The following is a 27,623-nucleotide window of genomic DNA, read 5'->3' on the forward strand; positions in this document are numbered from 1 at the left end:
GCCCGGAGGTTTCGAGCAGCGCGCATCGGACGGCGCACGACGCAGGAACCGCGAAGCACGGCGTCTTTCGGATCAGGTAGAGGGGTGGGGGTGGGGGAGGGGTCGGGGTGGGGGAAGCCGACCGGCGGAGTGGATGGATAGCGTCAGCGGGGGCGGTGGCTGGGATCCGCCGTCCGCCATCACAACGAACCAACTCCTCTTCCACCTACCTAACCAACCATCCCGTAGTTTTCGTCCTATACGCGCAGTCCCCGCGATTCCGTCTCTATATGCGCGTGTTGTTAGGTCGGGAGGTAGAATCCCGGTTGTCCACCAGTGCCTGCTTCAATACACTCCCTGCCATGCCCTAGCACCGGTCTTACTACGGGCGCGTTCCTCTTCTTTCTTCCTTTTTCTATTCTCTTCGTATTGTACATAAATATATATATATATACACATACATACATACATATATATATATATATATATATATACACACACAAATAAACGCAAATTACGTACATACATTAAACACGTCGTTGAAGAATACATAAAGAGAGAAGAAATACGTATATATATATGTATGTATATTAATATCTGTTTATATATATATGTACGAATGCATATGTATATACACGTATATTATATATTTACATATATATGTATATATATGTAAACAAAAACACGCACGCACGCACGCTGCACTTGGAACCTAGTGTATGGATAAATAAACATTCGTTTGGATCGGGCGTTTTTTAATTTAAAAAATCACAAGTTTGAATATTGAATTAATTGAAAGTTAAAAGGAAGAAGATCGAAGTACAAGAAAGAAGAAGCATTTTTGTTCATTCTTTTCGTTTTTTCGAAAGCTAAAACCAAGAGGTGGTGAGGAAGTACAAGAAGAAGAATAAGAAGAACGAGACAAGAAGACGAAGACGAAGAAGCAGAAGCAGAAGCAGAAGAAGAAGAAGAGGGGAAGGAGAAAAACAATTTCCTTTGTACCGAAGATCCAGACTATACTATACACCACATCATACCGTTGCTTGCAGCCTAGGATTCTTAACAAGAAGAACAACGAATACAGCATCTCGTGTCATCTCGTCTCGCGTCATCTTTTGTCATCTTCGTCAACTTCTTCGCTTTCGCCGATATTTATATACATATATATATATATATATATATATATATATACACAAATATATATATACGTATATATAAATGTGTACGCGTGTGTATATAAACACACACACATACATATATGTATATACATGTATATTAACCGTGAGCCCTTGCGTACCCCGAATATACGAAAAACAATAGCTGCCGATGGAACGAGATTATAATATACAACACATACCATACAGGATAGATAAAAGTGTCCGAGGATTAAAGAGCGAACTATTGTTCGTATGTGTGCGCGTGAGTGTGTGTATTTATTTATAAAAATTTTGTAACATAACAAAAACAAAAGAAACAAAAAAAAAAAGATAAGAGAAACCTAACGTACACCTATGTGCTGCGCAGTGACGTGAGTGAATAATAATAATAATAAGAGTAAGAAAAAGAAGAAAAGTAACGAAAGAATAAAGACGTCAGTGCGATGACGATTGTGGAGGCGACGACGAACCGAACGATGTAAAAATGTAATTTTTTCCTGTAACCGTGAGAGAAGTTTGTTCTTACCACGTCGTGGATGATGAACGAAAGACGTGGAATACTGCATAGGTCTTTTCGCGCGGACGGAACAACGCGCGACGTGACATCTTCGCGTGGATGAGGAAAGGAATTAAAAATTAAAAAAATAAAAAACGTGATCGTTAACGACGTTACGCAGTTTTGGCAGTTCGGACACTCGCGAGTGTACGTGTGTTGTTTGTGTGTGCGCGTGTAACTTCAGTTACAATATAACATTATATCGACGTTACACCAGCAAGTACGAGAGCCCGCCTTCACGAATACTCGGGATCTCCGTAATAATACCCCTGGACTATTTGAACGTAGTCGCAAACGCGCAACGCCTCACCTTGCCAGGCAATCAGAGGTAGTTTGAACGTTTTTAACCCCGTTTTCAACGCCGTCGTTCGAATCGCCGATATATTATAACAATAGCCAAGTTTAACAGTGTCGACTTATCTCGACTCTGCGGATCCGTTTTATCAAAGCTTTCGCAGATCGCCGCGACGACGCGGGTTTTTCCCAAAAATTATCCGTGAGCGGCTTTTGATCGTCGGTCGACGGAGAAACCGGGAGTCGACGATTAATACAACGCAACGCGTCCACGGAGAGTGTGAGAAACGACACACGCTACTCTGCCACACAACTACCACAACTATAACTATGCTCTTTTACGAGGCACACGCAAGCCGCTATCACCATATTCTTCATCATCGAACGTTGCCTCTCTGACGCAAGCTAATCTCGTCCTCCTCTCGCTGTCACCGCGTTTATCTCTCTCTCTTGTACTCTCCCCCGTTCTCGCCAATCATTCGACAGCAACATCAACAGCAACGACAATAGTAGTGATAATAATAACGACGGGGACAACGATTTAGAGAAAAGATAACCCGAGAAACGATATATTGACAATATATATATATATACATATATACATAATAAAACGACGATAACTGTGCAAGTCTGACATTTCGACTGTCTTTTGTTGTTTTTTTTTTTATTTATTTTTTTTTTATTGAAACTTATCGAATAAAAATCAAGACAACGGCAATTCTGTTCAACGTATACCTTGTAATCAAGATAAACGAAAGAAGAATGAAAAGCTTTGGTTAATTTTACACCGTGTTACGTGAAAGCGTTTTCTCCTTATCTTCTACGTTCCGTTGTCACCTAGTGACTCTTTACTCTCCCTATCTTGCCTTCCCTCTCTGTTTTCGACAACCGGAGTGCGCGTGTTTCAAACTCGATTCGTAGATGTAAGAGTTTCGTGCCGGTAGGCCTCGCTGTCTTTTTATTTTCCTTCTTTTTTTTTCCCCCCGCCCACCTCAAATGTTTAACATCCACGCGGCCATATGCGGTTATAAACGCTGGAGAGTATAATTCTCAATATTCCCTTCGTTTTAAAACAAATAAAAAAAAGTAAAAAAACAAGATAAAATACAAAAAAGAAAAAAAAGAAAAAAAAGGGAACGCTGCATGCGAGTGTAACGGAAACAGTGAATAAAAAAAATAAATAATCGATATAAACAAAGAAAAAGTAACAGCAACGGCAACAACGGTAGTAATGTGAAGAGTGTGCCCTAAAACCTTAATCACTTGAGGCTAAAACGGTCTAATCGTCCATCTTGTGCGTGCGGTTCGCTGAAAAGTTAGACGCGTTTCCGTCGTGGTGATGCCGATAATAGAAATATACAAACAAGTAAATGAATAAATAAATAACAAGGAAAAAACAAGAGGAAGGATATTCAACGTATTCACACACAGGAGAGGCAAACACAAAGGCAACGTCGATGAGACTGCCACTGTTTTTCAGTCGCTACCAATCTACCGTGAATTCGTAGCAATCAAGATTTCGACCGCTCACTTTCAACCCTTTCTTCTTCCCCTTGGTCCTCGTCGTCGTCGTCGCAGCACACGCGAATATGAGCATGACTCTTGTCAAGAATACGTTGAAAGGTGCGTGCATCAATGAACCATATTGAATTTATATGATTTTTCTTATATTTCAGCCCAACATTGCAGAGTTTCACGTCGAATTTCAGGTCACACAAGCATGGTCGGTGTTTCTTCTTGTTTTTATCCATTTTTTTTTAAATCGCATTACACATCCCGAACGTAGTAAGATGTTGAAATCTATGAAAGAATGTTCGACAAGCGACGATAAACATTTTTCACACAGCGCAAAACTGGCTCATTATCGTTACGTGAAAAAAAAATCTACATTCAGTTTTCCCGAGCACACGATTGAAAGGTTAGAGGTGAAAAACTACAATTCCTGATTCACAGGAGGATCGGACCATAGAATTTTCACAGAAGCGTTAATTTTATTCGTATAATTAAAAATGTGAAAAATTCAAGCAAAAAAAATTGAAAACATATCAAGTCGTTATACACAAAGTCGAAGTATAGAAAGGTCGAAACATGGAACAGCAAAAACGAGAATCTGTATACGATTCTACATTACGAAGAGGAATTCTGACAATTTCACAATTTGGCATTATATGTTCTCAGCTTTGTAATCTTTCACTTCTCCATACTTCAACTTTAAAGATTTTAAAATTCTATATATTAAATTTCTGCTTTTTTCAAAATTCGATTCCGTTGCCCTCCGATTTTTTCATCTTTCCATATCCTTACTCCCCCCCACCCGATTGAAACGTTAAGCTGTGAACTCTTACCTCGGCATTAGCAAATTTTCATTCCTCGATTGATTGCGAGAGATAAAAATTAATTGGACAAAAGTCTGCACTCCATGACGCGATTGCGATTAATTAGATCACCGCATCCGTTCAACGACCCATTGTCTCTCTCCTCCTGAATCATTCCGCTTGATAAAATTGACTTTCCTTCTCTCTTTTACAGCGAGATAAGTTTCGCGAACGAGCTGCGGGCCGCGTAGCGCGAAAAGAATACACTTGACTTAATTTCAGTCAGCTTACACACGCACACACACACACACACTTGTCATATAGTCAATTCGTTAAACGTATTTATAAAAAACAAAAAGAGAGAAGGACGATGATATTTTCACCACCGGTTTTAAGCTCGTGTGAACACCGGACGCATATATTTCCTTATATTATACGCATATACGAACGAAAGAGAACTATAGCAACGATATATTTAGCTGGAGGAATTTCTCCGCGCCGTTTCTTTTTCGTAGATCACCGTGTGAATCGCGTATGTTCCTCTCGGTTCTTTGAGTATAAGTATGTAGGTATGTATAGGTATCCTTCTCCTCCTCCTCCTCCTCCTCCTCCTCCTCCTCCTCAGACCGAAGCGTCACACGTGTAGCCTCCTCCTCGATCACGACTCGCAAGCCGACTCCGTCATCGTCGTACAAAAATCACATCGTCATACGCGAACGAACGAACGAACGGACGCATGGCACATAAATATCTATAAAGTCTGTATACCTATATGCATACCTGGTTGTTTAATCATAGATTTATATTAAACTCCGCGCCGTATGGTTTCGAGGTTTATCTGTTATAACCGGCTACCTTCCTATTTCACACCGATACGTACATTCGAATGTTTATAATATTCGAGGTGTAAATATTATATGCGGGCTTGATTTACACATCATGCGTATACGCGAAACAGAGAGTATTCCCGTTTGATAATTCACTTATGTGTTTGCTACTTTTCATTACGCAATATCAGCTATATCTCGATCGTCTCAAATTGTTGCAACATTTGTAAAGTAAACGGATTTCGAATCTTGTTTTCAAGAGAATCCCCAAGACGCGATCCGTGCCAATTTTGCAACAGAAAAGGACTTGGAATTTTGCAGAACGTAAACAAGTAGAAATTGTTTCAAACGTGTTTGTACAGTAGGCAGGCATAAACCGCCTGACGATTAAACAAACGTTATACTCGCGGTCAGAGGTAAAAAGTAATTGCAAAACAGACCTCGTCTCATATTGAAATTATCAAGTTCAATTTATCTCCGAGGTATTATAGGTACAAGGTCCGCGTACAGGTGATTTTTATCTTGTTTTTTTCCCGCGATATGTTTATATACATTTACATAAATATACCTACATTAATATGAGAGTGCGGCGAAGAAGTCGGCGTAAATATTATGATTACCTAGGGAAAAAATATAAAGATTTCAAATATATATATATATATATATATATATATATATGAACCGACACACGAAATTTCCTTGCCTCATTCTGATTACTACTACGTGGATTATTTGTTTTAGATAAGTCGTATTTCAATCGAGAATTAATATTATAACGAAAGATTCGAACTTGACTTGGAATGTTTTTTTTTTTTTCTATTTTCGTCGCGCTCTTTGATCTCGTTTTCCTATATTTCATTAATCGCCGAGTAATTTGCCACGAAAGAAGTTCAAACGAACCGTAACAATTTTCGATTTCCTACAATAAAATCGAAAGGATCAGGAAGGCCACAGCTTTCGGTAAGAAAAAAAAAAAAAAAAAACTTGCAGTAAAACCTTTTGTAAATAAACACTTGTACAAAGTTACGATTTTGGCAGAGATTGCGTAGCACTTCGTCAAACATATAAAAATTTCCTTCCTATATTGTTCACAATTAGAACACATACTTTGTTTCATTTTCCCGAATCTGCGGAGCGTTATTTTTCACGTCTGATGCAAATAATTTTTAAATTATATATTACTGAAGTTACAATAAATTATTATTCATGTGTTTTCTACGGAGAAAAAAAAAAAAACATAATTTCCACGATTTTGCCAACTGTAGGAACTGTTATGCGTAACGTAAAGTTACATAGGTATGTAAATAAGTTGGACGATATATGTTGTTGAAATCCCGTCTTAAATTGCAATATGCACCGCCCGACACATCGTACATCATCGTACGCACACATGATATGCATGACGGTCGTTTTCGTTGAATTAGAATGACATTGTATTAGGCTAGACTCGTTAATAAATGCTCCTCGTTCTTTTGTGCAAGTTTAATAACATTTAATACAGTAGCAGCAGCAGCACTTAAATTAGTTAATACGCCGACTCGCTATAATTTGGATTGTTGCACACGAAATGATTATACGAAGTTGAACTTTGTAAAATATGAATAATTAAGTTCCGCTTTCCGTGAAGCATTTCGTTGAATTCCGTACAATCCCAAAATTGTGAGACAGCGATCATTCCTTCCCAAAAACCTATCGTCGCGTCAACGCCATACGATCTTCGATCTCATAAAATATTCAATTTAATCGACAAAACGGACGTGAACTCCTGATTCCTAAGAATGATGTTTCTTTCGCGAAATATCGTACATGTACGTTTACACACGCGGTGTTACGTTATCGGTATATAAAATTCATGTAGTAGAAGTATATAATCATGTATACCGTGAAACGTGTACAGGTATACGCGAAGCACAATTTTAGAACTCGGCATAAATTATCCGCAACCAAATGTCTTAGATTCTCCCACGTTTTGATTACCAAACGTGCACGTCGTGTATTATTCCATAGAAACGAGTAATGACTAATAAGTATTACGTATTTTCGAATACGTATGTATTTCTGTCCACGCCTGCTGACCGTGCATTTTGGAACACATGCACGTACAGCAAACTACACATGTCGCGTAATACGGAACGATTACGTACTTCGTCTGCCTCAAAGCGTGCTCGAATTTCAAACTCCATACATGTCAACCTTCGATCAAATTTCAATCTCATGTATCTCGCGGATAACGGAGAGATGAAAGTAAAAAGGATGCTCGGTTCACCCCAAAATGCAATGGAATGGATCGAGGAATCAATACTTTGTACGGAATTGTTAATTTTTCTCCGCAAACACCGCGATTTTTGTTACAAAATCGACGACTCGGTCTTTTTTCATTGTGCCTGCATCTACCGAAATTTTCACACCTCTGGCGCCATTCTTGCAGCATGCTGCTTGATAAATGTGAAAATGAAATTTTTCCAGCCAAAAATAACCGCGATATACGACCCTCCTTATTTATTATGTATTGAAATTGAAATTGTTCACAATTTTGTACCGAAGAACAAACAATAATTTATATAACCGAGACAAAAATTTGCTTCTATAACCAGTCCTCATAAATTATAATTCACGACTGTAAATTAATACACGCTTATTATTTACTCGTAACAAAATAAATCTATTTAAAATAAACTCATAATTTCTATCGACCGATTAAAATATATTCGTCGATTCAAGTTTTTTTTTCTTTTTGACATAATATCACAATACCTGAGCAGCAGCTAACGGATTTTTCTATTTTTTCCTGCTTCATCTTTTGAATACGATAAATTGTAACGTCAAAACTGCAAGGGCAGGTTCAATATACTCCTTCATGAAATTGTGGCGACATAAACCGTACGAGTAGCATATAATATTAACACGTTTACCCTGCATACCCTACATAAAACCACACGAGCAGGTCTTTCGCGTTAATTGTTAATCAACCGCTTCTATACGCGTACTTGAACATCGCCTATATTATATGGTATGCCTGCAACATTTACTAGATACCACGCACATGCATGCAAGACGTCATGCGGACACCTATAACCTATGTATAATTTTCTGCGTATACGTATAGTAGTCGGTCGGCACATGAAGAGAGTAAAGAGAGCGCCGTGAGGGGCGGTTGATGGGAGTGCGCAACGCAGGGTTTGCCGGGGGCGGCGGCGGGGGCGGGGGCGGGGGAGGTATGACGTCACGTAACCGTGGGCTGCGGTCCACGAAAGCAATCGACATTTCGCTTCGCACCCTCTTTCTCTCGTTTCTTTCTTTCAAACTTACTCTCTCTAGCTCGCTCGAATATGACATTGTTTGTTCTCTCTCGGTGTGCTTCCTCATCTCTTTCTCTTTGCATCTTCGTCCGTAACGTGCGTTATAATGTGTCGATTTTCCAACGATACGTAATTAAATTTTAGTCTTGCGATGGTGGAAATTATTTTCTTCCATGCTTTCGTGCATGTGGCATTCCATGCGAACTCGACCTTACTATTAGAAGAGGATAAAAAATAGTGAGGGAAAATCATTGGTCGAGTTGACATGGAATGTCCCGAAGATGTATATCGATTTACCGGTAAAAATTTTTGTCGTTGAATCGATTCAAATTAAGATTCGAAGTGAATGGTTTCAATGGAATACAAAATCAACAAGGCTACCGTTGTCGGAGTGTTTGTAGTCTCATTTACGCTACACCAAGAAATTCATGTCTACCTGCACGTGTTTCGCTTTTTTATCTTCCAAAATTATGAATAAAAAATATCGACGATAATAATCATTGTGGTAATTCGTACCTGATATGCATCTTCGACGTGAGAAGTGGCATCATCGTCATGAAGCGAGTAGAGTTCATCATTTGTCCCAAGCGTTCCAAGTATGTACAACGAATTATCTCCAGATTAACCAAATATCGAAATAATTCTGAAAATATAAGAAAAGAAAATTGTATTTGTCAGATGATACATTTGAATCCGATGTGAGAAAGGGGAGGAGATAACGTCCTTTTGAAGTTCAGGATAAATTTTCAACGCGGCGAAAGTTTATACGGCCATATATACGTTCAGGGATGAAAATAACGATTTCCGGTGTCGACCTTTCTCTATCGACAATTTCCCCAGTTTTACGAACTTCAATCAGGTTAATAGCGGATTCTCCCCAATCGAGTATTTTTTGTTGCCAAAATATTTTGGCTACTCTGCTTCAATTCTTTCCATTCGGCGAAACGCCGCTTTCAACAATCGTCACGTATATGTATATTTATACGTATCTAAAAATTTACTCCGCTCGCGTATTAACACATGCGAGAAATTATCCGTAGCCACAACATAACAACTCTCAACATTCTAATCAACGCTTCAATAATCGGATACACGTATCAACAAGCGTTGTCTCATCTTATATAAGTTGGACAAGTACTAAATGATACATTGTATTATACAGTGTACAACATACTTGCGTATATAATCGTGAACAAATTATGCATATTCTTTCTTTCTTTCCTCATCTCTTTCTCTTTGCATCTTCGTACCGCATCCGCGTGCATCATCCATAGATGAACAACAAATGTCGAGAGTTACAGTCGATGAAATGATCGCGGTTGGTCGGCGAGTTAGGCTGTCGGAGTAGTGCAGTGCACCTCGCATATATATATATATATACCTCTCCATCCCCCCGCTCTCTTCTCATCTCCGCGACAATAATTGTCTTCCCAGCTCGCGTGCAAGCATGTCGGTTAGTCGGCGAGGCGGAGGAGAAAGAGAAAGAGAAGTGAGACGGAGATGGCGGAGGAGGATGGAGGCTGATGCATCATCAGGGGCAGTAGCAGCAACAGCAACAGCAACAGCAGCAAGTGCGATGGTGGACCGCGCCCCATCCCTGGTCGCAACTCCACCGCAGGCTCAATGACCTCTCTCTGAGAAATCATTTACTTCATGCCCAAGTAGAGCCAGTGAAGTTGTAGCGATCGTTCGGGGTTGTCCGCCCGTAGAGTTGGCGCGCTTGTAGCTACATTCGTTGTACGATTGTTGTTCCTCTCCATGAACTATCGTGTAACGTTGCATTTCATTTATACCTCGATACCTAACTCGCGTATACGTATCTCGCATATTTCTCCGCATATGCATGTACACGCGTATTAAAACAGTGTATAAATGACACGCACACGCGTTACGAGTATTCGAGACTCTCGATGGATGGACGGTTGAATGCAAGCGCAATGCGCGCGCGCAGCGCCTCGCCATTGGTTAAATTCACCTACCATTCGTCTCGCGTTATAATCCCTGTATAATAAGTTTCTTCTCTCCGCCTGCCTACTTCTGCTCATAATTAGTGATCATATATTTCGTACCTCCGCTGCTGCGGCGTCTTCTTCTTTCCTCGAAACAAGCGTGTATTTTATTAAGTTATACCTGGTATCACGTAGTACGTAGATTACGTGTGTGTGGATACATACATGTATTTGTGCCTACTCGTGTATTTTATAGGCGTGGGTAGGTACACGTGGCTATCGACGGACGTGGGCGTCGGAGATGCGCAAGCATTTCGACTCTTCCCGCATGATTATCAACGCTTCTCTTTTTTATGAGTAACAGCGCGCCGGCACCCGCGCCTCCGATATTTAGGTATCTACGTGATATATGTATATATGTATGTACGTATTCACCGCCGGTTTCGCGCTACCTCTGTCGTAGAGAGCGCCATCTTGTCACACGGCGAATAATCTTGCCACTACACAGGCTGCACGCATACAGTACACGCTGTATGTATAAACGATTGTTTTTATTTTTTGATCTTTTTCCTGTGTGTGTGTATATATATATACATAATGTAAATACAATCAAATTTTATCATCAAGGCTGTCGTCGGCAAATTTCATTGTTCATGAGTCCATTAAGTTTTATAGGGTTTGACGATTGTGACGAATAGAACGTATCATGAAATTGAGTGTTTATTTCTGTAATGATGACACATTACGTTCTGCGAGTTAATCTATGCGTAATATCGAAGGAAATAAATCTTCTTACGGAAAAGAATGAGATCAATACTTGTACTTTTTTTAAAAGCAGATAACATTTTACACGAGTTTAATCAAGAATAAAATTCACCCTTTACATCTGGTAATGATAACGCGACAAAGTATCTCGTTATAACGTATAAATACCGGAGATGAATTCCGGAGTAATTTTGAGGATCTAAAGTGGCCAGAGGTTATTACAGCTGAAAACTAATTTGGTCCGGCAGGAACGCTGATAAGCCGTTGGTAACATCTGGTGTCGGTTAATTGTACGTACCAGTAGTAACGGATATTCTGCATTGTTTCAACGAAATGATAGAAAATTGATGTTTTTCACTCTGTCAAATTCTGTTCGAAAAAATGAAATTTATACCACTCATTGTCAGGCAAAACTGAAATATCGTTGACACGTACCTACCATGTAGATATGTATGTATGTATAAAACAGAAAAGCAACTTGATACAGGTGTTTAATTGAAAAGAAAATTACAAACTATTACCAACGTCGTAACGTTAACATGTGTAATCACGCAGCCTGTAATCATTGAACCCATACAACCACGTATCTCGCGGTTAAACCCACCGCGGGTGGCGCCATCTTGTTACGCGCCTTCAGGCCGCATCTCACATACGCATACATACATTGGTATACACACACCTTGATTGATGTCTGGTTGTCTTCCGCTTCTAGCGGCTGATAATGTATACTGTACAGTAATGTTCATTATAATGCCTTGGGTTTCTGGCTAACTTATTTCCCGTCCGAAATAAAACGCGAGTTCGATTCTATACGAATTATGTGACAATGACTCTCAATCTCTCACAACGACGGTTGCATCGCCATAATCATTGTCACATAATTCGTATAGAATCGAACTCGCATTTTTTTATCGGACATCGAAAACAAGTTAGCCGGAAGATTAAGGCATTAGTAAACATTGCCCATACCAAATACTCATTATTCGCACCCTGCAATAAATTCACACCTTTTATAAACACCTCAGCCGTTACCCGTTTCGACGACGTGAAAAAAAAACAGAAAAAATCGATTCACCTCGATCTACACCGCGGTAAAAGGTGTTCAGGGGGCAAATCAGTGTCGAGTAACACCCGAGATCCGGTAGCTCTTGGTATAGTAATCGGACTCGTGGAGAATCGGGCCTAACCGAAATACAGGATTATGACGATGGTGATGACGATGATAATAATGATAACAATAATAACAATACTAACAACAACAACAGCAACGACGACGACGACGACGACGACGACGATGTTGTTGCGTGGCACTGCGTATAAGCAGACATATGTACATAATGCAGGAGAACGCGGACGTGTATAAGGTGGTTGGTTGGGATATATATCAGAGAAACAGTAAAGTGTAATCAAGCCTGCGCACAGCAGGAACGCGGACTCCGCTCGGCAAGGGTCACGGCTGCGACCCGTTTCGGAGTTCTTATCGCGTTTGTTAGCGGTTAAAGTTCGACCAGAAGAGCCAGAAGCGAGACGCGCGAAGCGGACGAAAACACTGCGCTCTCCGTGATTAGTGTGTAGGGCTCGCACACGGTTAGTTCTCGTTCCTCCATTCGTCACCGGCCTCTGTAAACTAAACGTAGTTCAACGGTACATGTACACACGCATGCCCGGATAGGTATTGCTGAAATATTCCATCGCGGCGCGCGACACGTGGAGACAGAGACTCGAGCTCACAAACACGCTTCTTCTTTTTCTATCGCTCGTCATCGTACTTTCAACATTTTCATAGGCGTATGTGTACGCTAAAGATTACGTAGAACACACGTTAACGACACGGGCGCATTTATATCTTATATACTGAAATCAGCCAAACATTCCCTTAACCTCGTGTCACGTACCATGTACTTGTCTTTTCGTTACTATGTTCTACGTGCAATATGCGCAGAGTTTTACATAACTTGCGTTACGCGTTAATTGTCAAGTTTGTAAAATTGTAAAACGATCAATCGTACGTGCAACGGATGATGGTTTGTCACATAATACTGCAAACAACAAAAATTGTCCTGTAAAGAAAAGAGATATTGTCAATCCTTGAATAAAATTTATTGCACTGTGACTTTTACACCATTATTTTACCCTTAGCTCCCTTTTTTTTTGGTTCTCTCTTCTCGATATGCGTACTGACGAATTTCAAAGGATCACCAATGGGCCATGTAATCTTATACGATCTCTTGAACTCCCAGTAAAAACTACTCTTCTAAATTTCGCCATAACCTCTTGTAGATCAACGTGTTAAGCGGAGTGGCTAGCGTAATTTGTAATTTCCTAACATTTTCAGGTTTTCCAGGATTCCACCCATTAAAGGGTTGCACCCTGTTACACCCAACCATTTACCCCGACTATTACATTTGAATAAGAATACTATATGGATAGTTTAAGATGAAGGTTTGCCATACTATGAGGCTTATAAGTTATACGCATATAGGTATAATATAAATTTCAACGATTTGAACTATCACCATAAGAGCGATAAGAAGTGTAATTTATTCCTGCAGCGCAAATATATATAATTTTACTTCGTAAACAAGCATGTGAGTTAAAAACCGGCGTATATGCACAACATTGCCGTCAGAGATCATAAACTATACTTACATATAATATATGCAAGTCAATGAGGATTTATCCGAAGCTTTGAGGCTGACACATCAGGAAAACTTGACAAAGTCGTAACGAAGCTTCAGAAGACGAGTAGTTTTCACCCGGTTCCAATCAATTATGTTCCATGTGCGTCCAGATATTATATAGAAACAGCGTGAAAAAGTAGTGTTTTTTTTTTTAAAAAAAAAGAAAAAAAAAAGAATCTCTTCGCACCATATTCTTATCGTGAAAATTTCAAAAAAAAATCGACCAGCTGCGGAATCAGGGTACGATATGCGTATAACGTAAGTCATGTAATTGAGAGCGGTCAAATTGATTCTCCCGCGGACGGATTTCCGCAGTAATGGTTATGCGTACCTATAGGAACGAGGCGGAGGTAGGTACCCCTACGTATATTGCACGTGTAATGACGATAGGATAGGAGAAGGTGGTCAGGATTGTCACCGTCTGCCCCCGGCCGTGCAGCGCACGTGCCTCATTTAAATCCCACGATTTACGACGGGGACGAAAAGTTACTAAGGGTTGAACGACCCTGGTGCCATGTGCCACTTTTATTGAGCCACCCCTGAATCCGCATTGACACACGAGTCGGGGTCTGACCGAACAATAGTTTGAGAATTGCTAACCCCATCCGTTACTGCAACTGCCCCGTAGGCCGCAGACTTATATACAGTAGAAAATGCCTACCCCAAATCAGCCGGATATACGTACGCGCCAATTGCTAGACTTTGGCACCAAGTGACTCAGAGCCTATTTGACCTTCGCTTTGTCTACGTATTTTGCGGTTAAGGTGGTTGGGTGGTATAAAATCGATACTTTTTGTTAATATTGCTATTCCGGATTGTTGTATTGGGGAGGAGAGGGGCGGGCAAAGTTTACTGAGAGAAATTTTTAGTTCCGGTTACCGCTCAGTCCTTGACTATTTTCATTTTTTACAACGACCGAAAAATATAGTTCTAGGTATAAAATGAAAATTAGTTTTCTAGCTGTTACCAAAAAGTCTAGTATCCGTTACTATTCTTTCTCATTACGATCGCTGTTACTAGATTTTCTTGTAACTGTTGCGAAAATGTAACGCTTGTGCAACGATAAATTGATGTTAAAGCCTTATTTGACTAAAAAAGTAGAGTAGACCGAACAAACTGATTTTGCGTTGAAATTACCAAAAAAAGGATCGACAACAGCGCAAAATGGTTACGCGTACCTCGTTTTTCGTAATTCCAACGATTGTTCAAACAGTTTTTTGAACGATACTTTTTTTACTGAATTTTTCTAGTTACTGTAACAGATGAAACTTTTTCAGTGTGGGCCTATTAAGGAAATAATGTTACAAGTTGAGATTTTAACCGCTGAATCTTCTGGTTTTAACCAAAAAACAAAAATCTAACCGAAGACGAGCCTCTGCCGCAAAGTTGGAAAACTGCGGGTAAAGCGGGGTTCATCCTGAAAATTTTTTGAGTTTACTCAAAATTAACAAACATTAAAAATTTATTCATTTACCTGCATTAGGAGACTGCACCGTTAGACTGCGGGGATTTTAAGAGCTTTATTCCCCTTAGAAAGTCTTAAAATGTAGTGTCTGTATCTTACATATACACATTTGAAGTTCGGTCTATATTTAGACTTTTCGGCAGTCTAAAGGTTAACATCGAATTAAATATATTTTACTAGGGCTAGTAAAAAATTCGACAAATTTTCAGGTAGGCCGCCACTTTGTCCGCATTTTCCCTACATTTAGTATGGATTATCAGATTATTCCATTCACGCGTTACGGAGATCCGTTTAAAAATACAAAAACAACAAATATATAGTGGAATTATTGTGCTCAATCCTCGAACTATATGCTGGATCTTCTAGGGAACAGTCGATTTCTGAATATCAATTTTTATGAACAATATTTTAAAACTTTCGAGTTTGCCAACTTTCGGACAATTTAGTAGACACTTTGAGAAGAAACCCTGATTTTTTTCAATTTATTGAAAGTCTAGAACTCTTTGAGAAAATGTATGTACGAAAGGTGTTAAAAAACAAGTCTACAAACGGTGGTTTAAATCAAACCTTAGATATCGATGAGATTCATTTGAAATCACTTCGAAATGGTTAAAATCTATGAAGTTAGTTGCATTTCATTCCATGATAGCTCGTGATATTCAGAAGACTGTTTTTCCCAAAGTCACTGAACCAGATTCTCTTATTTTGAGTAGTCATTTAATCATTGCCGTTTATTGATTATAATAAATATCATATCGGTGCTATGTTGTAATATTAAATATTCAACAACCCCGACGTGATAAAACAAAAGTGTTTCCGTAAATATGCGTAAAACAAATTTCCGAATAAAGTAAGTAATTGTGGAAGGAAATCAAGAGAAATATACGCTAGATCCTCAACCATTTCGAAGCGAGTTGAAATGATCCTCAGTCTTTATACCGGCTGCATTGAATGCCACTTAATTGAGATATTATAAGCGTTACGTATCGTTGACCTGTCAAAGTTGCAGCTAGCACAATTCAACACAGAATGTGAATCACAAATAATAGAAAATATCTTCTGTTCCACGCAAAAATAATGCCAGAAAATCTATTCCTGTAATTAAATTATCCCTGATTCCAAGAATATATTTTCCAGGTGTTATTCTCGAGTGAAATAGAAAAGTTTTTCAATATTTTTGATTTGCCATTGTATGTAGAATTACGCTATCACTGGAATTTTCACGACACAGTAATGTGAAGGCTCTGATAATAGTTAAAATTAATAAGTGACATTTTACTCGGTCGGCAAGTATAGAAATCCTTCAATGATACCATATAAATATCATACACCTTCGGGATCAAGAAAAAATTCATAGCAATAAATTTATTATAAATTCAGATATCCACTTGAGGAAAATTTTCTTCGATTCGAAACTTGAAGAGGTTTAAAATCGGTGATTTTTAATAATTATATTTTGATACCTTGATCACTGAAAGTCATTTGCACTCCATATTCAAAGAGACGTCCACGGTTCTCTGTACGAGGAAAAGATATGTACCCGAGCAAATACCGCATCAATTGTATTTTTCCTTGCGTCGTTGTATTAATCGCGCAACAAATGCGGTTAGTTGGAAAACAAGGTATAATATACTGATAAGCGGCTATTTACGCAAATACTACATGTATAATAAAGTGTGCGAATTAAATTCTTGGAAACAGTCGACTGTAACTGGAACATTATGAAATTCCGTTGACCTTTTCGATGCGAATTTCGAACGGAATCGCATCAAAAAGGTCAATACATATAATATACACACGCTTTATCTGTTCAAATATTAAGTTATAAATTTTATGTCTACACGTTGTCACTTTGTAAGTTTGCAATCTACTAGATACCGTACATATTATGTATATAATTAAGCAGATCGTTATATAGATAATTTATTATACGGATCGAGTTAATCGCTGGTTTAATTTAAACGCACAAAAACAACGTAATTTTTATATTTTTTTCTCCTTTAATATCCATACCGATTGACACTTCAGCATCTATTTGATAAAGTTGTTGTAACGCTGCCTTTAATTCTGCGATATTCGATTGAATTAAGCAAACGCGTTGGAGGCATCAGAATCGGAATGCGAGAAGTTCCGAACCCGTTAATAGCGCGTTTTTATCCAGCTAAATTGTTTGTATCAAAAGAAGTAGCCACGCGTAGTTACGCACATACATGCACTTACGTGTGTATAAATATAGGTGTAGCATACGTGTGTTATATTATACGTAATGCGGATTACGTCAGCCGAGTTCATGTCGAAACGAGAGCAAGACAACAAAAATATAGGAGAGAATAGCGCACATCCAGCGGACCAGAGATGATAAAAAATAACCGACCGGGATTGGCTTTGGCATTTAAAACTTTATAAACAATTTTATTTGCGTTTTATTATCACGAATCATCGCTGATTCTGCCACTTCATGTCTACCTATACATACATATATATGCACATATTATATATACATATATATATATATATGTGTATAATGCAATAATTTAGAAATTCAGGTACAAAGTACTTTCGAGCTACGCACAATTGAACCCGATCGACCCTTTCGACTTTCCTCTCTTCCGAGATATTGTTGGCACATACCTGAATTTAAGCGTAAACAGCGCTTGTTTTCCTGACTGAAACGATGTGTGCTCAAGAGTCTACGAAATGATAAGAGAAGCCTGTATCATTTTATTGTCATTGCTCACGAATTAATTTATCAAAAGCTTTATTCAAGTTAATTGATAACTTTGAGACTCGAAGAATGCAGCAAAAAGATTATTTGTCATACTTCCTTTACCAATATTTACGTAAACGTGTTTTATTCAAGAAATATTGAAATAAGAAGTGATTTTTCAAGTTGTGTTACGTGGATCTAATAATTTGTGGGATATTTAATTTCCAGTTATGCATATGATACCGAGGGCTGAAAATGACTTTATAATAATGAAATTAACCAATCCTCAATACATACAAATAGCAAGATTCGTAATTTTCAGGCGACAATTTGTAAATTTTTTTTATTTGAATTAAAAAACTGATATTACTTACACATGATGTAGTTGAACTAGAAATACGAGTTAAATAACATTCCTTGTGACTATGCGAAGATTCTCTTTGCGGATTCCTGATGGTTCGCGAGCCACCCCGATGATTCATTTCATGTGTAAAATCCGCACAGCATTTATATTTCAAACTAACGATAAAATTATCGCAATTTCGCAAATGAGTATCCGTAAAATACTGCAGTTGAGGATTCTTTTTCACGCTCGATAATATAATTATATTTTAACAGTTTTCCATGCTTGCTACCAGGATTTTTCTCCACTTTCTCGGAACACGTTACTGTGTCGGTTAAGGAAAAGTTACGGTAAATTTTTGATGAGAAACAAAGAAATATTTCATATTATAGCTAGCTTTCAAAATTAATACTTTCGGCAAGATATACTTGATATATTTTCTAATAAAAGAACTAATATTATTCTGCCATCACTTATATAATTCGAAAAGAGAAAGTTTTAACCCTTGCGTGGCGCACTGGGATCTCAGAAACCCCAAAGTGGAACGAACCCTCAACTCCCGTTTCACGAGAGAAAACATTTTTCAACCGACTATATCTCAGAAGTGAAATCTTAAATCCTTACGACTTTGCCAATGCATAGATAAATTTCTCGACCAATCGCCTATCGTAAGTAAACTAAATTTAAAAAAAATCAAGATACAACCATATCACTGTGAGTTATGATCGAAAATCGCGTGGAGTATACCAGAGATCCCGGTGTGGCGAATATGTCCCAAAAAGATAGGTGTGGCATCCGAGGGTTAAAGCTATATAGCTTACTTCTGCGATAAAAATTTCGCAATTTATCTAATAAGTTAGCCAAGTCAGTGGGGTCTAAATCTTAGTTCTAAAATCTTCGAATATTACACAAAATCTAAGAAACTCGGTGTTGAAGCTTTTCCTGACAAAGAAAGTTGACGCAACTCGATATGGATTTCTCAGAATTCCTGTCGAAACCTAGCTGATTAGACGTATGTGTAAATTGATATATTTTTAAATATATCCTCGTCGTGAGCTTATTCAAAGCATATTGATAAATAAATTTAAGCGGTAATGGGAGCGGCTTTCCATGCGATACAACCGACGTACATACGTCCAAAGATTGAAACATTTGTCTGGGTATGGGTAGGAGAAAATTTGACGAAAAAAAGGGTATAAAATTGACGAGTTGGGTAGGTACAGAAACAACTGCAGCCCCTACATTGTAGGCGTAACCGTTTGCCAGAGTCGGAGAGGATGAGAACGGGAGGAGAAAATGGGAGAGAGTACGAGAATCGCTAGCCAGATAGAGTCGGATAGATAAAAAGGTGGGGGGCTCACTGCGCAAGCGCTATTTTCTCATCCGCCCTTCTCTCTTCGCTTTGCCTTACATTTCGAACCGTTGACTTTGTCCCTTGGAGGTCCTACGGTCGAGCGAATGAAAAAGGAAAACTAAAGGTTTACTGAAACCTCGAGATGCTGTACGAGATGTATTACATTTATGCGACATGTATACATATGTATATATATATACGTATATTTATATGATATATAGAGAACAAATTTTACGATCAAACGAGATTTAATTCCGACCCTTCGTAACCGAAGTGATCACGCCATTTTTTCGCCAAAAATTGACCAACTCTTATACAAAGAGATAACGAAGAACAAACCCCGAAATACCGACATTTTACCTCATACCGCCGCACAAAGTCTCTTTCGCTCGTATGTTGTATTCGGAAAAAATTAATAAAGAAAGTATACGATGATTACAAGAGTAATGATCTTGTATTTCTGAAAATTGAAACTTTCTATGAGATACGATGACTTTCGAATTCGAAATGAGATGAAATGTTGCGTGTCGAGTGAAAATGAGTCTATTTAACAAATATTTTGAAATAAATTAAACCCTGATAACGTGGGCTAAATCTGTTCTATCTCTAGATATGAAAGTGATATTGAAAAAGTAAAAAAGTCTTTTCTCTTTACTGTTCGCAGGGTGTAGCGAGGATGAGGGAGGTGCCGACGGCTCGGCCGAAAATGGAAAACGGTGTCGGCAGTGTAGCATCCTTTGCGTGAATCCAGCAGCCTATCGGCTCCACCTCGCTGACGTCCACAAGACAAGCTACTCCAGCAATAAGCAGAGCGTAAATTCGCAATTCACGGAAGCAGTGAGTTGAAAGGAAAAAAAAAAAAATAAATAAAAAAATCTGAATCCGTTGACGTTTCAAAATTCCGGGACATGTACGGTGTACCTAGCTAGAAATAGAAATTAGAAATTACTTCTCATCCATGGACGCGTTCGTTGGAGATGCATCATACCGTTTTACACTTGCGCTTTTCCGCGGAATATAGTTTTACACTCTCCGCTAGATGGAGTCTTACCGCCACTCTGTCTCACGAGAGGAAACAGGCCTTTTAATCCAGTTATAACTATGATCAATTCGGATCACATCTTTCTTTGTAAATGATAGCAGATAAATACTTTTTGAAAAAAAAGCATCGTCATTGATAATTTTTTTCACACTACTTGCAATCAAATGATTACTTTAAAAACGGTTTTTACGATAAAGTTATAGGAATGAATTACGATATTCATGCTTGGGTATCAGTGAGACTGGAAAATGAGTAGAACATGGTCAATTAATTAGAATCCGTGACGATGAAAGGCACAAATTTGTTTAGAGTAACTCAAGTAAAGAAAGAAAAATATAAATAAATAAAATAATGGCAAGTATAGCAAAGAATTTTCCTTTACTTCGGAAAATGTACACCATTCAAATTTTTATACGATTACGCTAATTTTGCGTAAAACTTAAAAAATTAATCCAGACCGCGTGAAATCTATAATCTTAAGTTGGAATGAAAAATTTGGTAACAATTGTAATATTGATAATAACGAGTCACCGCATTTTCGTGATTACAGTCCTGTGACAAGTGCAGCAAAACCTTTGCCAATGTCCACCGATTAATCAGGCACATGATGAGTCATGACGACAGCGAGCATTTGCGAAAATTTAAATGCACTGCCTGTGACAAAGCGTTCAAATTCAAACATCACCTCAAGGTAAAAGAAATGTATAATTTTTGGAGCTTTCAGGATTTTATCTATATTCGAATCATTCCATTAATTAAATCCTGCGAGCAACAACTCTACATTAATGCAATTTGATTTTATTATTCAACTTCACAGGAACACTTACGGATACACAGCGGAGAGAAACCATTTGAATGTAACAATTGTGGAAAAAAGTTTTCACATTCTGGTTCTTATTCGAGTCACATGACGTCCAAAAAGTGTTTAATCGGCAATTCAAAGAAGTCTCGACAAGGCACAATTGGCAGTGCGAACAGAGGGCCTAAGAAGTGCCAACAATCTTCTCAGGGTAGACGAGACATCGACAACATGCTCGCAGCAAATAACAATACCTATCTTCCGATCCTTCCAAAACTTTCCCCATCCGAATATCTAGATATTCAGCGAGAAGGAGGTAAGGATGATGATTATCATTTTTTATTTGTAGATACATAACAATTTTCTCGTATCTGTCATTATCCAAAAAAATTTGTACGAATCTCGTCATTACCAGTATAGAATTTGAAAATAATTTGTACTCAATTTAAACTCTCTAACGTCCTGTTCATTTTTTAGGTATTTACGACGTTCCTACGTTGTTACCTCGCATGGTGGGCTTTAGTAGCTACTTTCTACAATCGTCCCTTGGTAAAATTTTGAGTCAACTCCATTCTAAGAGGGTTGACGAAGTGACGGAGCAGTTTGAGTCCCTTAGAGAAACCATGAGTCCGTCTACCGCAGACTCGGAAGGTACAGAGGGAACCGAAGGAAAAGAATCACCAGCTTTAACAGATCCTCAAGGGTTGGATGCTGTGCGACGTATTTTAGAAACAGTAAATACATCTGTAACTAAACAACTTCTAGAAGCCAGTGTAAAGAAGTTGGCTTGCTCACCTGCAAGCATCAAAAGAGACTACGACGAAGACTATCAGGTGATTTGATGTATTGCAATATAAGCCTCATATATTTGCTGTTAAGCCGTCAACTTGACTCAGCAACTGCGTACCAACTGAATATTGAAAAGAAATTCAAAGCTAATTGGAATGCATTGTTTCAGGATCAGGATAGCGAAATGTCTAGCGAGATGACACAATACCCAGACTGGCCATCCACGGATCCGTATGATTCGCAAAGCGAAGGACTGGCCGCAAAGTTGGAGGATGCGAACCAGAATCAAACTGAGTCATCGGTAGATGATAGTACTAAGAATAAAACAGTGGAAATGGAAGTTGATATTTCGGATCAAGACTCCGGAGAAGAAGACGACGTAAGCCATACCATGAACGTGGAAGGAGGGCGAAGAGTTAGAGCACGGTCTTTGATAGACGACGAACAGCTAGCAGTACTTAAAGGCTACTACGCTATAAATCCTCGTCCTAAAAAAGAGGAAATCACTATGATTGCAAATTATATAAATTTTTCAACGCGAGTCGTACAGGTAATCGAAAAATATTGACCAGGATACTCTGCTATATTTTCCGGCCTGTGCGGACTCAAGTGTATATTTGGGCGATTTCTGTAAAGCAGATATAGTTTCAATATTTTACCAGGCTGAAGTATGAATTAAAGGGTGAAATTCGTTTTTTTGTGTGTTTTTTTTTTTCTCCGTTTTCTCAACATTTCAGTTCACCAAAAAAACGGTTTCAGTCATGCAGAACATGACAAAGTAAACTCCTTACGATAGAAAATGCTCATTGCTTAATTCACGCGGAGATCCCTACTAATGTGCATTATTTTTTTTATTTAAACAAATTTCTGAAAAAAATGATATTATCCGTAGGTTTGGTTCCAAAACTCTCGAGCAAGAGATCGCAGGGAATCAAAAATGCCTGAACTCTTACCGCTGTTTAATGCTGGTAGTCAAACAACAGCCGAGCAACCTCTAGATTTGTCGAAGAAGGACGTACTAACAATTACGGCTGTAAATGACATTACTGGTGATAGTTCGAGTAAAAATTCCAACAAATCAAACTCAACAGTAACAGAAGACATTCCTGTGACTCCAACCCCTGACGTAGACGATGTTGACGACGCGCCACTCGTCATAGACGAAGAAACAACTGACTCTATCGACATGAAAAATCAATCTACCACTGTGGATATTATTTCCAAGGTAAGAATCAAAAGTTCAACAATTCATTGATATTCGGTAGTCGTTTCAACTACTGAAAGACTTCAATTTATAATTGTGGAAAATATTTTCAGAATCAATGTCAAACTCCAATAAAAAACGAGAATGACAGTGCAATACAGGCAGAAGTTTCAGCTAGTGGGGAAACAGAACAAGAAGGTCTCTACTTCTGTGACCAATGCGATAAAACATTTTCAAAGCATAGTTCTCTGGCGAGACACAAATATGAACATTCCGGTAAGTTGATCATATTACCCGTGCCGTTTGTAGTGGCTGAATTCTATTCCGCATTATAGTACCAGATGATTGTCATCGACTAATGTAGAAAGTGAAAGAATTTTTTGGATGCTTTGTGAATGTATTCTTTATTTCAATTAATTTCCACAGATTACTGGAGATAATTTGAAATTCAGAGAACTTTGAAGTCCACGTGTTTAATATAACTGTATTTCCTAATTTGTTTTAGGTCAAAGGCCATACAAGTGTGAGGAATGCCCAAAAGCGTTCAAGCACAAGCATCACCTGACTGAACACAAACGGTTGCATAGCGGAGAGAAGCCATTCCAGTGCAAAAAGTGCCTCAAGCGCTTCTCTCATTCGGGTTCTTATAGCCAACATATGAACCATCGTTACTCTTACTGCAAACCGTACAGAGAGTAGAGACGTGTTAAAAAAAAAATGTCTCTCAATATCCAAAGGTCTACTTTGCGCACAACCCAAGTACGTACGTACAGATGATCTTTTTATTCAGGACTTAGAGTAGATTTCGTTTTTTTAAATATTTTTACCACCTCGTGTTAATGTCTTTGCAATTACTTGTTTCTACGAGATTGGCAAAGCAAAAATTACAATGGCCGAATGCGCAGAAGCTGTTCATTATTAAAACAGTTGATCGGTTGTCAATGGAAGTCAAAATACGTAAAAAGGTTTATGTCGTTGAAGTGAAAACAATTTTTTTCAATTTTTTTCTTTACAACCTGCATTACATTTTGCCTATGAATTTGTATGCATTTGACACAGAGGATACCTTTACTAACAGTACTTCCTAAGTATTTTTAAGATAACACGAGCTGGTACACGCCGAAAATTTATCATGTTTTGCGATTTGCATTTCGTTGGTAAATGAATTAATCAGATCGCGAGCAAACCGTGCTGCTTGATCATTCCAATTGAATATGCAATTTTCGATCATGTTATCATCGGCTGGCTATATATATATAATATATATATATATAGTAGTACGTATACATGTAAGCAACCAAACAACACGTAACGGTACCAAAAACGCATAATGCAATAATAATTCTATTATGATATAATAATAATATTAATAATAATAACAATAATAACAACAACAATAATAATAATAATATAATAATATACATAATATTTTATTATTTTTATTAACAAAATATTATATATACCGTGACAATAATAATAAAAAAAAAAAAAACTAATTAATGTACAAATTTGTTAGCTATACATTCGCCTAAGGAGTGCGATTTACATTGACAAAAATAATAATATTAATAATACAATACAGTGCCAGGCTATTATACAAATATTTACTCTCATACACGGATGTTGAATTCGCATACGTAATGTGCAAAAATGTGCTTGTATGCTGAAGCAAAGTTAATAATCAGGTTCATATTGAAATTTCGGCTGTGTTTCGATTCGAAAACCCGTGTTTTTCTCGTGTAACTCATTCAAGTTTATTGATCAGATACCGAAATGAATACTTGATCATTCCTTCAACAGAATTACAAGTTGCTCGCTTCAAAGTTACGAGTATTTATTCAAATTTTTTTGTTAGAATTTCATTCATGTAAAGTATTAAAATTCACAGAACGGTAGAATATTTGGAGATTGATGAAAATATTCGCGCAGAAATTGCTTTAAACGTATTTGAAAAAAAAAGCTTCATAAAATTTTGTTAAAATAACACATTCCGTACCAGAGATACGCTAAACGGTAAACGGTGACCATAGGAAAAGTTGAAAAATATTTTTGCACGCGCCAATCGAAACACAATCGTACTCTAAATATGATGTAAAAACCCTAAAATTCAAGATTGCCTATGGTTTATCTAAATATACATATTTTTTTAACGCTAATTTTGAAATTGAAATGAAAACATGCATCAAGCAATTAAAATATTAAAAAGAACACGAAATTAGTAAATAAAATTGGTGATTTTTTTACTCAATTACGAAATTGGGTAAGGGCAATTAATCAATACGAAAATATTGAAATAACGAATTCTAAGATGTCTTGGCACAACTTTTGATAGAGCTTAACGTAAAGATCTTACTCTGGTTACCACAAAACAAAAAAAGAAAAAATAAAATAGGATCTGATATTTCGCCTCCTTTATCTAAATTACTTCTAACTTGATTGAAAAAAAGAAGGAAGAAAAAAAAACAAACTTATTATTATATTATAGTTGAGCTGCAGTGGCCCGGGACATCTGTCAAAAAATATTGCGCGTAAAAGTATTTTTAATGTTGCGCTTGCCAAAAATGATGATAATAAATTATAAAGAATAATATACAATAATTTCATATATAAAGAAAAAGAGTTAATTGTCAAATTATAAGCAACAAATTTCTGCTTTCATCGAATTTTATGGCGAGACGTTCCGATATTTAATCAATTTCTGGATATCAGAAAAAGTTAAATTAAATATTTACCTCCGTAAGGGTCGCAAGTATAACAGAAAATAAGAACTGCATGAACATTCTTTTCCAGAAACAAAGAAAAAAAAATTTTCTAATATTTCTTCACTGATATCGGAGGCCTAATTATTATTAATCCTAAGTACGATATTATAAATGCTTCCAATACTGTACTATTAAATATTATTACGATATATTTGTATGATTTTGTTTCAAAGATGTGAATGTAAAACAGTATATATTCCACAAAAGATAATACTCAAGAACGTATTTTATAACAGTTTATTCATCTTTTTATTTACTCGTAAACACAAGTGATAAGTGATATTGTTATGAATAATAATACCAAATATAATTGCCATATAGCGTTTATCCAAATGCTATAAAAAAAAAAAAAAAAAAAAAAACTTGTACTTCCTTATACAAAGGCTACGGTTATCCGCGTTGGGCATCGTGGTACAGATTGACGAGCAAGCAAGCAGATAATATGAATGCTTATAATACTCATTTATAATAGTGTTAATCGATTAAGAAATATATTTTTATATAATTATAATATAATATATAGGATATCAATAAAGGGTCGCACACATGCAAAGTTGCGGTAGTCTCATTTTTAAAACACTGACAAAGAAAAACCTCTTGATCATCTGCTACATGACAACATTCGCGTCTTTGCTAACGTCTTTTTTATAGATTTCGTCACAGGCTAAGAAGTTGATTTACGTGAATAGATTTTGTCGCAGCGGTAACAAGTTTGGCTCGGTTTCACGTTCGTTTTCATTACACCGCATACTTTTAATCATGATTTCATGTATGAAAAGTATGCTGTAGAAAAACTGTGCATGCCTTTTATGAAGAGAAATAACAATTTCAGTTCAAAAAAGGATCTTTTACTTTACACGCAGTAATATTTCTCTAAATATGTTTTCGCACTCCCCGCCCTCCCTGTCGAGACGCTCTCTAGAATTCTTCCTGGTTGTTGCCATAATTGTTGAAGCAACAATATACAAACACCATACGATGCCTTCCGTGAACGACCGAGCTTACCTAGTTACTAAATATTGGGACAAGGTGAAATCAAAAGTAGTTATTTCAGCCCATTTGTACATTTGAACGCGGAATACTATATATATATATATATGCGATATATACATGCATACATACATACATAATATGTTTATTTTCAGTAAAATATATGTATGACGAGAAGTTGAAAAAGAAGAATTTACGATTATTGGTCTACATGACTATTTTTCTTTCTTTAATTTCATATAGTAACTACTGGTCATGCCATTGAGCTTTCCATGACTATATGTATACATACAATATGTGTGTATATATATATATATATATATACATTACTATATATGTATATATA

At 37.4% G+C, this 27,623-nt stretch overlaps 1 protein-coding gene and 1 long non-coding RNA gene across 5 annotated transcripts in view; one reads left to right on the forward strand and one right to left on the reverse strand.

The window, feature by feature from the left end:
• The window catches only part of LOC124174412, a 63,126-nt gene that overhangs the window by 22,574 nt on the left and 12,929 nt on the right, over window positions 1-27,623 (reverse strand). The window contains exons 1-2 of one of the 3 annotated variants that reach the window (XR_006868928.1): window positions 16,751-17,031; window positions 8,944-9,070 (exon numbers count right to left, since the gene is read on the reverse strand). This is a non-coding gene — a long non-coding RNA (uncharacterized LOC124174412). Of the gene's footprint in view, window positions 1-8,943; window positions 9,071-13,790; window positions 13,957-16,750; window positions 17,032-27,623 lie in introns of those variants that run through there. The other 2 variants (XR_006868929.1, XR_006868930.1) reach the window with 2 other exon arrangements.
• On the forward strand, window positions 1,181-26,707 carry LOC124174407 (zinc finger protein 1-like). Of its 2 annotated transcripts, none has more exons than XM_046553540.1 (9): window positions 1,181-3,609; window positions 20,356-20,528; window positions 21,284-21,424; window positions 21,551-21,848; window positions 22,010-22,365; window positions 22,491-22,871; window positions 23,214-23,546; window positions 23,639-23,801; window positions 24,031-26,707. In XM_046553540.1, exons 1-9 carry the CDS (start codon window positions 3,576-3,578, stop codon window positions 24,222-24,224), a joined length of 2,073 nt encoding a protein of 690 aa, XP_046409496.1. In that variant the 5' UTR covers window positions 1,181-3,575; the 3' UTR covers window positions 24,225-26,707. The 2 variants fall into 2 exon arrangements, with proteins under 2 accessions (XP_046409496.1, XP_046409497.1); XM_046553541.1 differs by having other exon boundaries at window positions 22,491-22,700.

This window comes from Neodiprion fabricii, chromosome 1, assembly GCF_021155785.1.
Source record: "Neodiprion fabricii isolate iyNeoFabr1 chromosome 1, iyNeoFabr1.1, whole genome shotgun sequence".
Taxonomy (NCBI): Eukaryota; Metazoa; Arthropoda; class Insecta; order Hymenoptera; family Diprionidae; genus Neodiprion; species Neodiprion fabricii.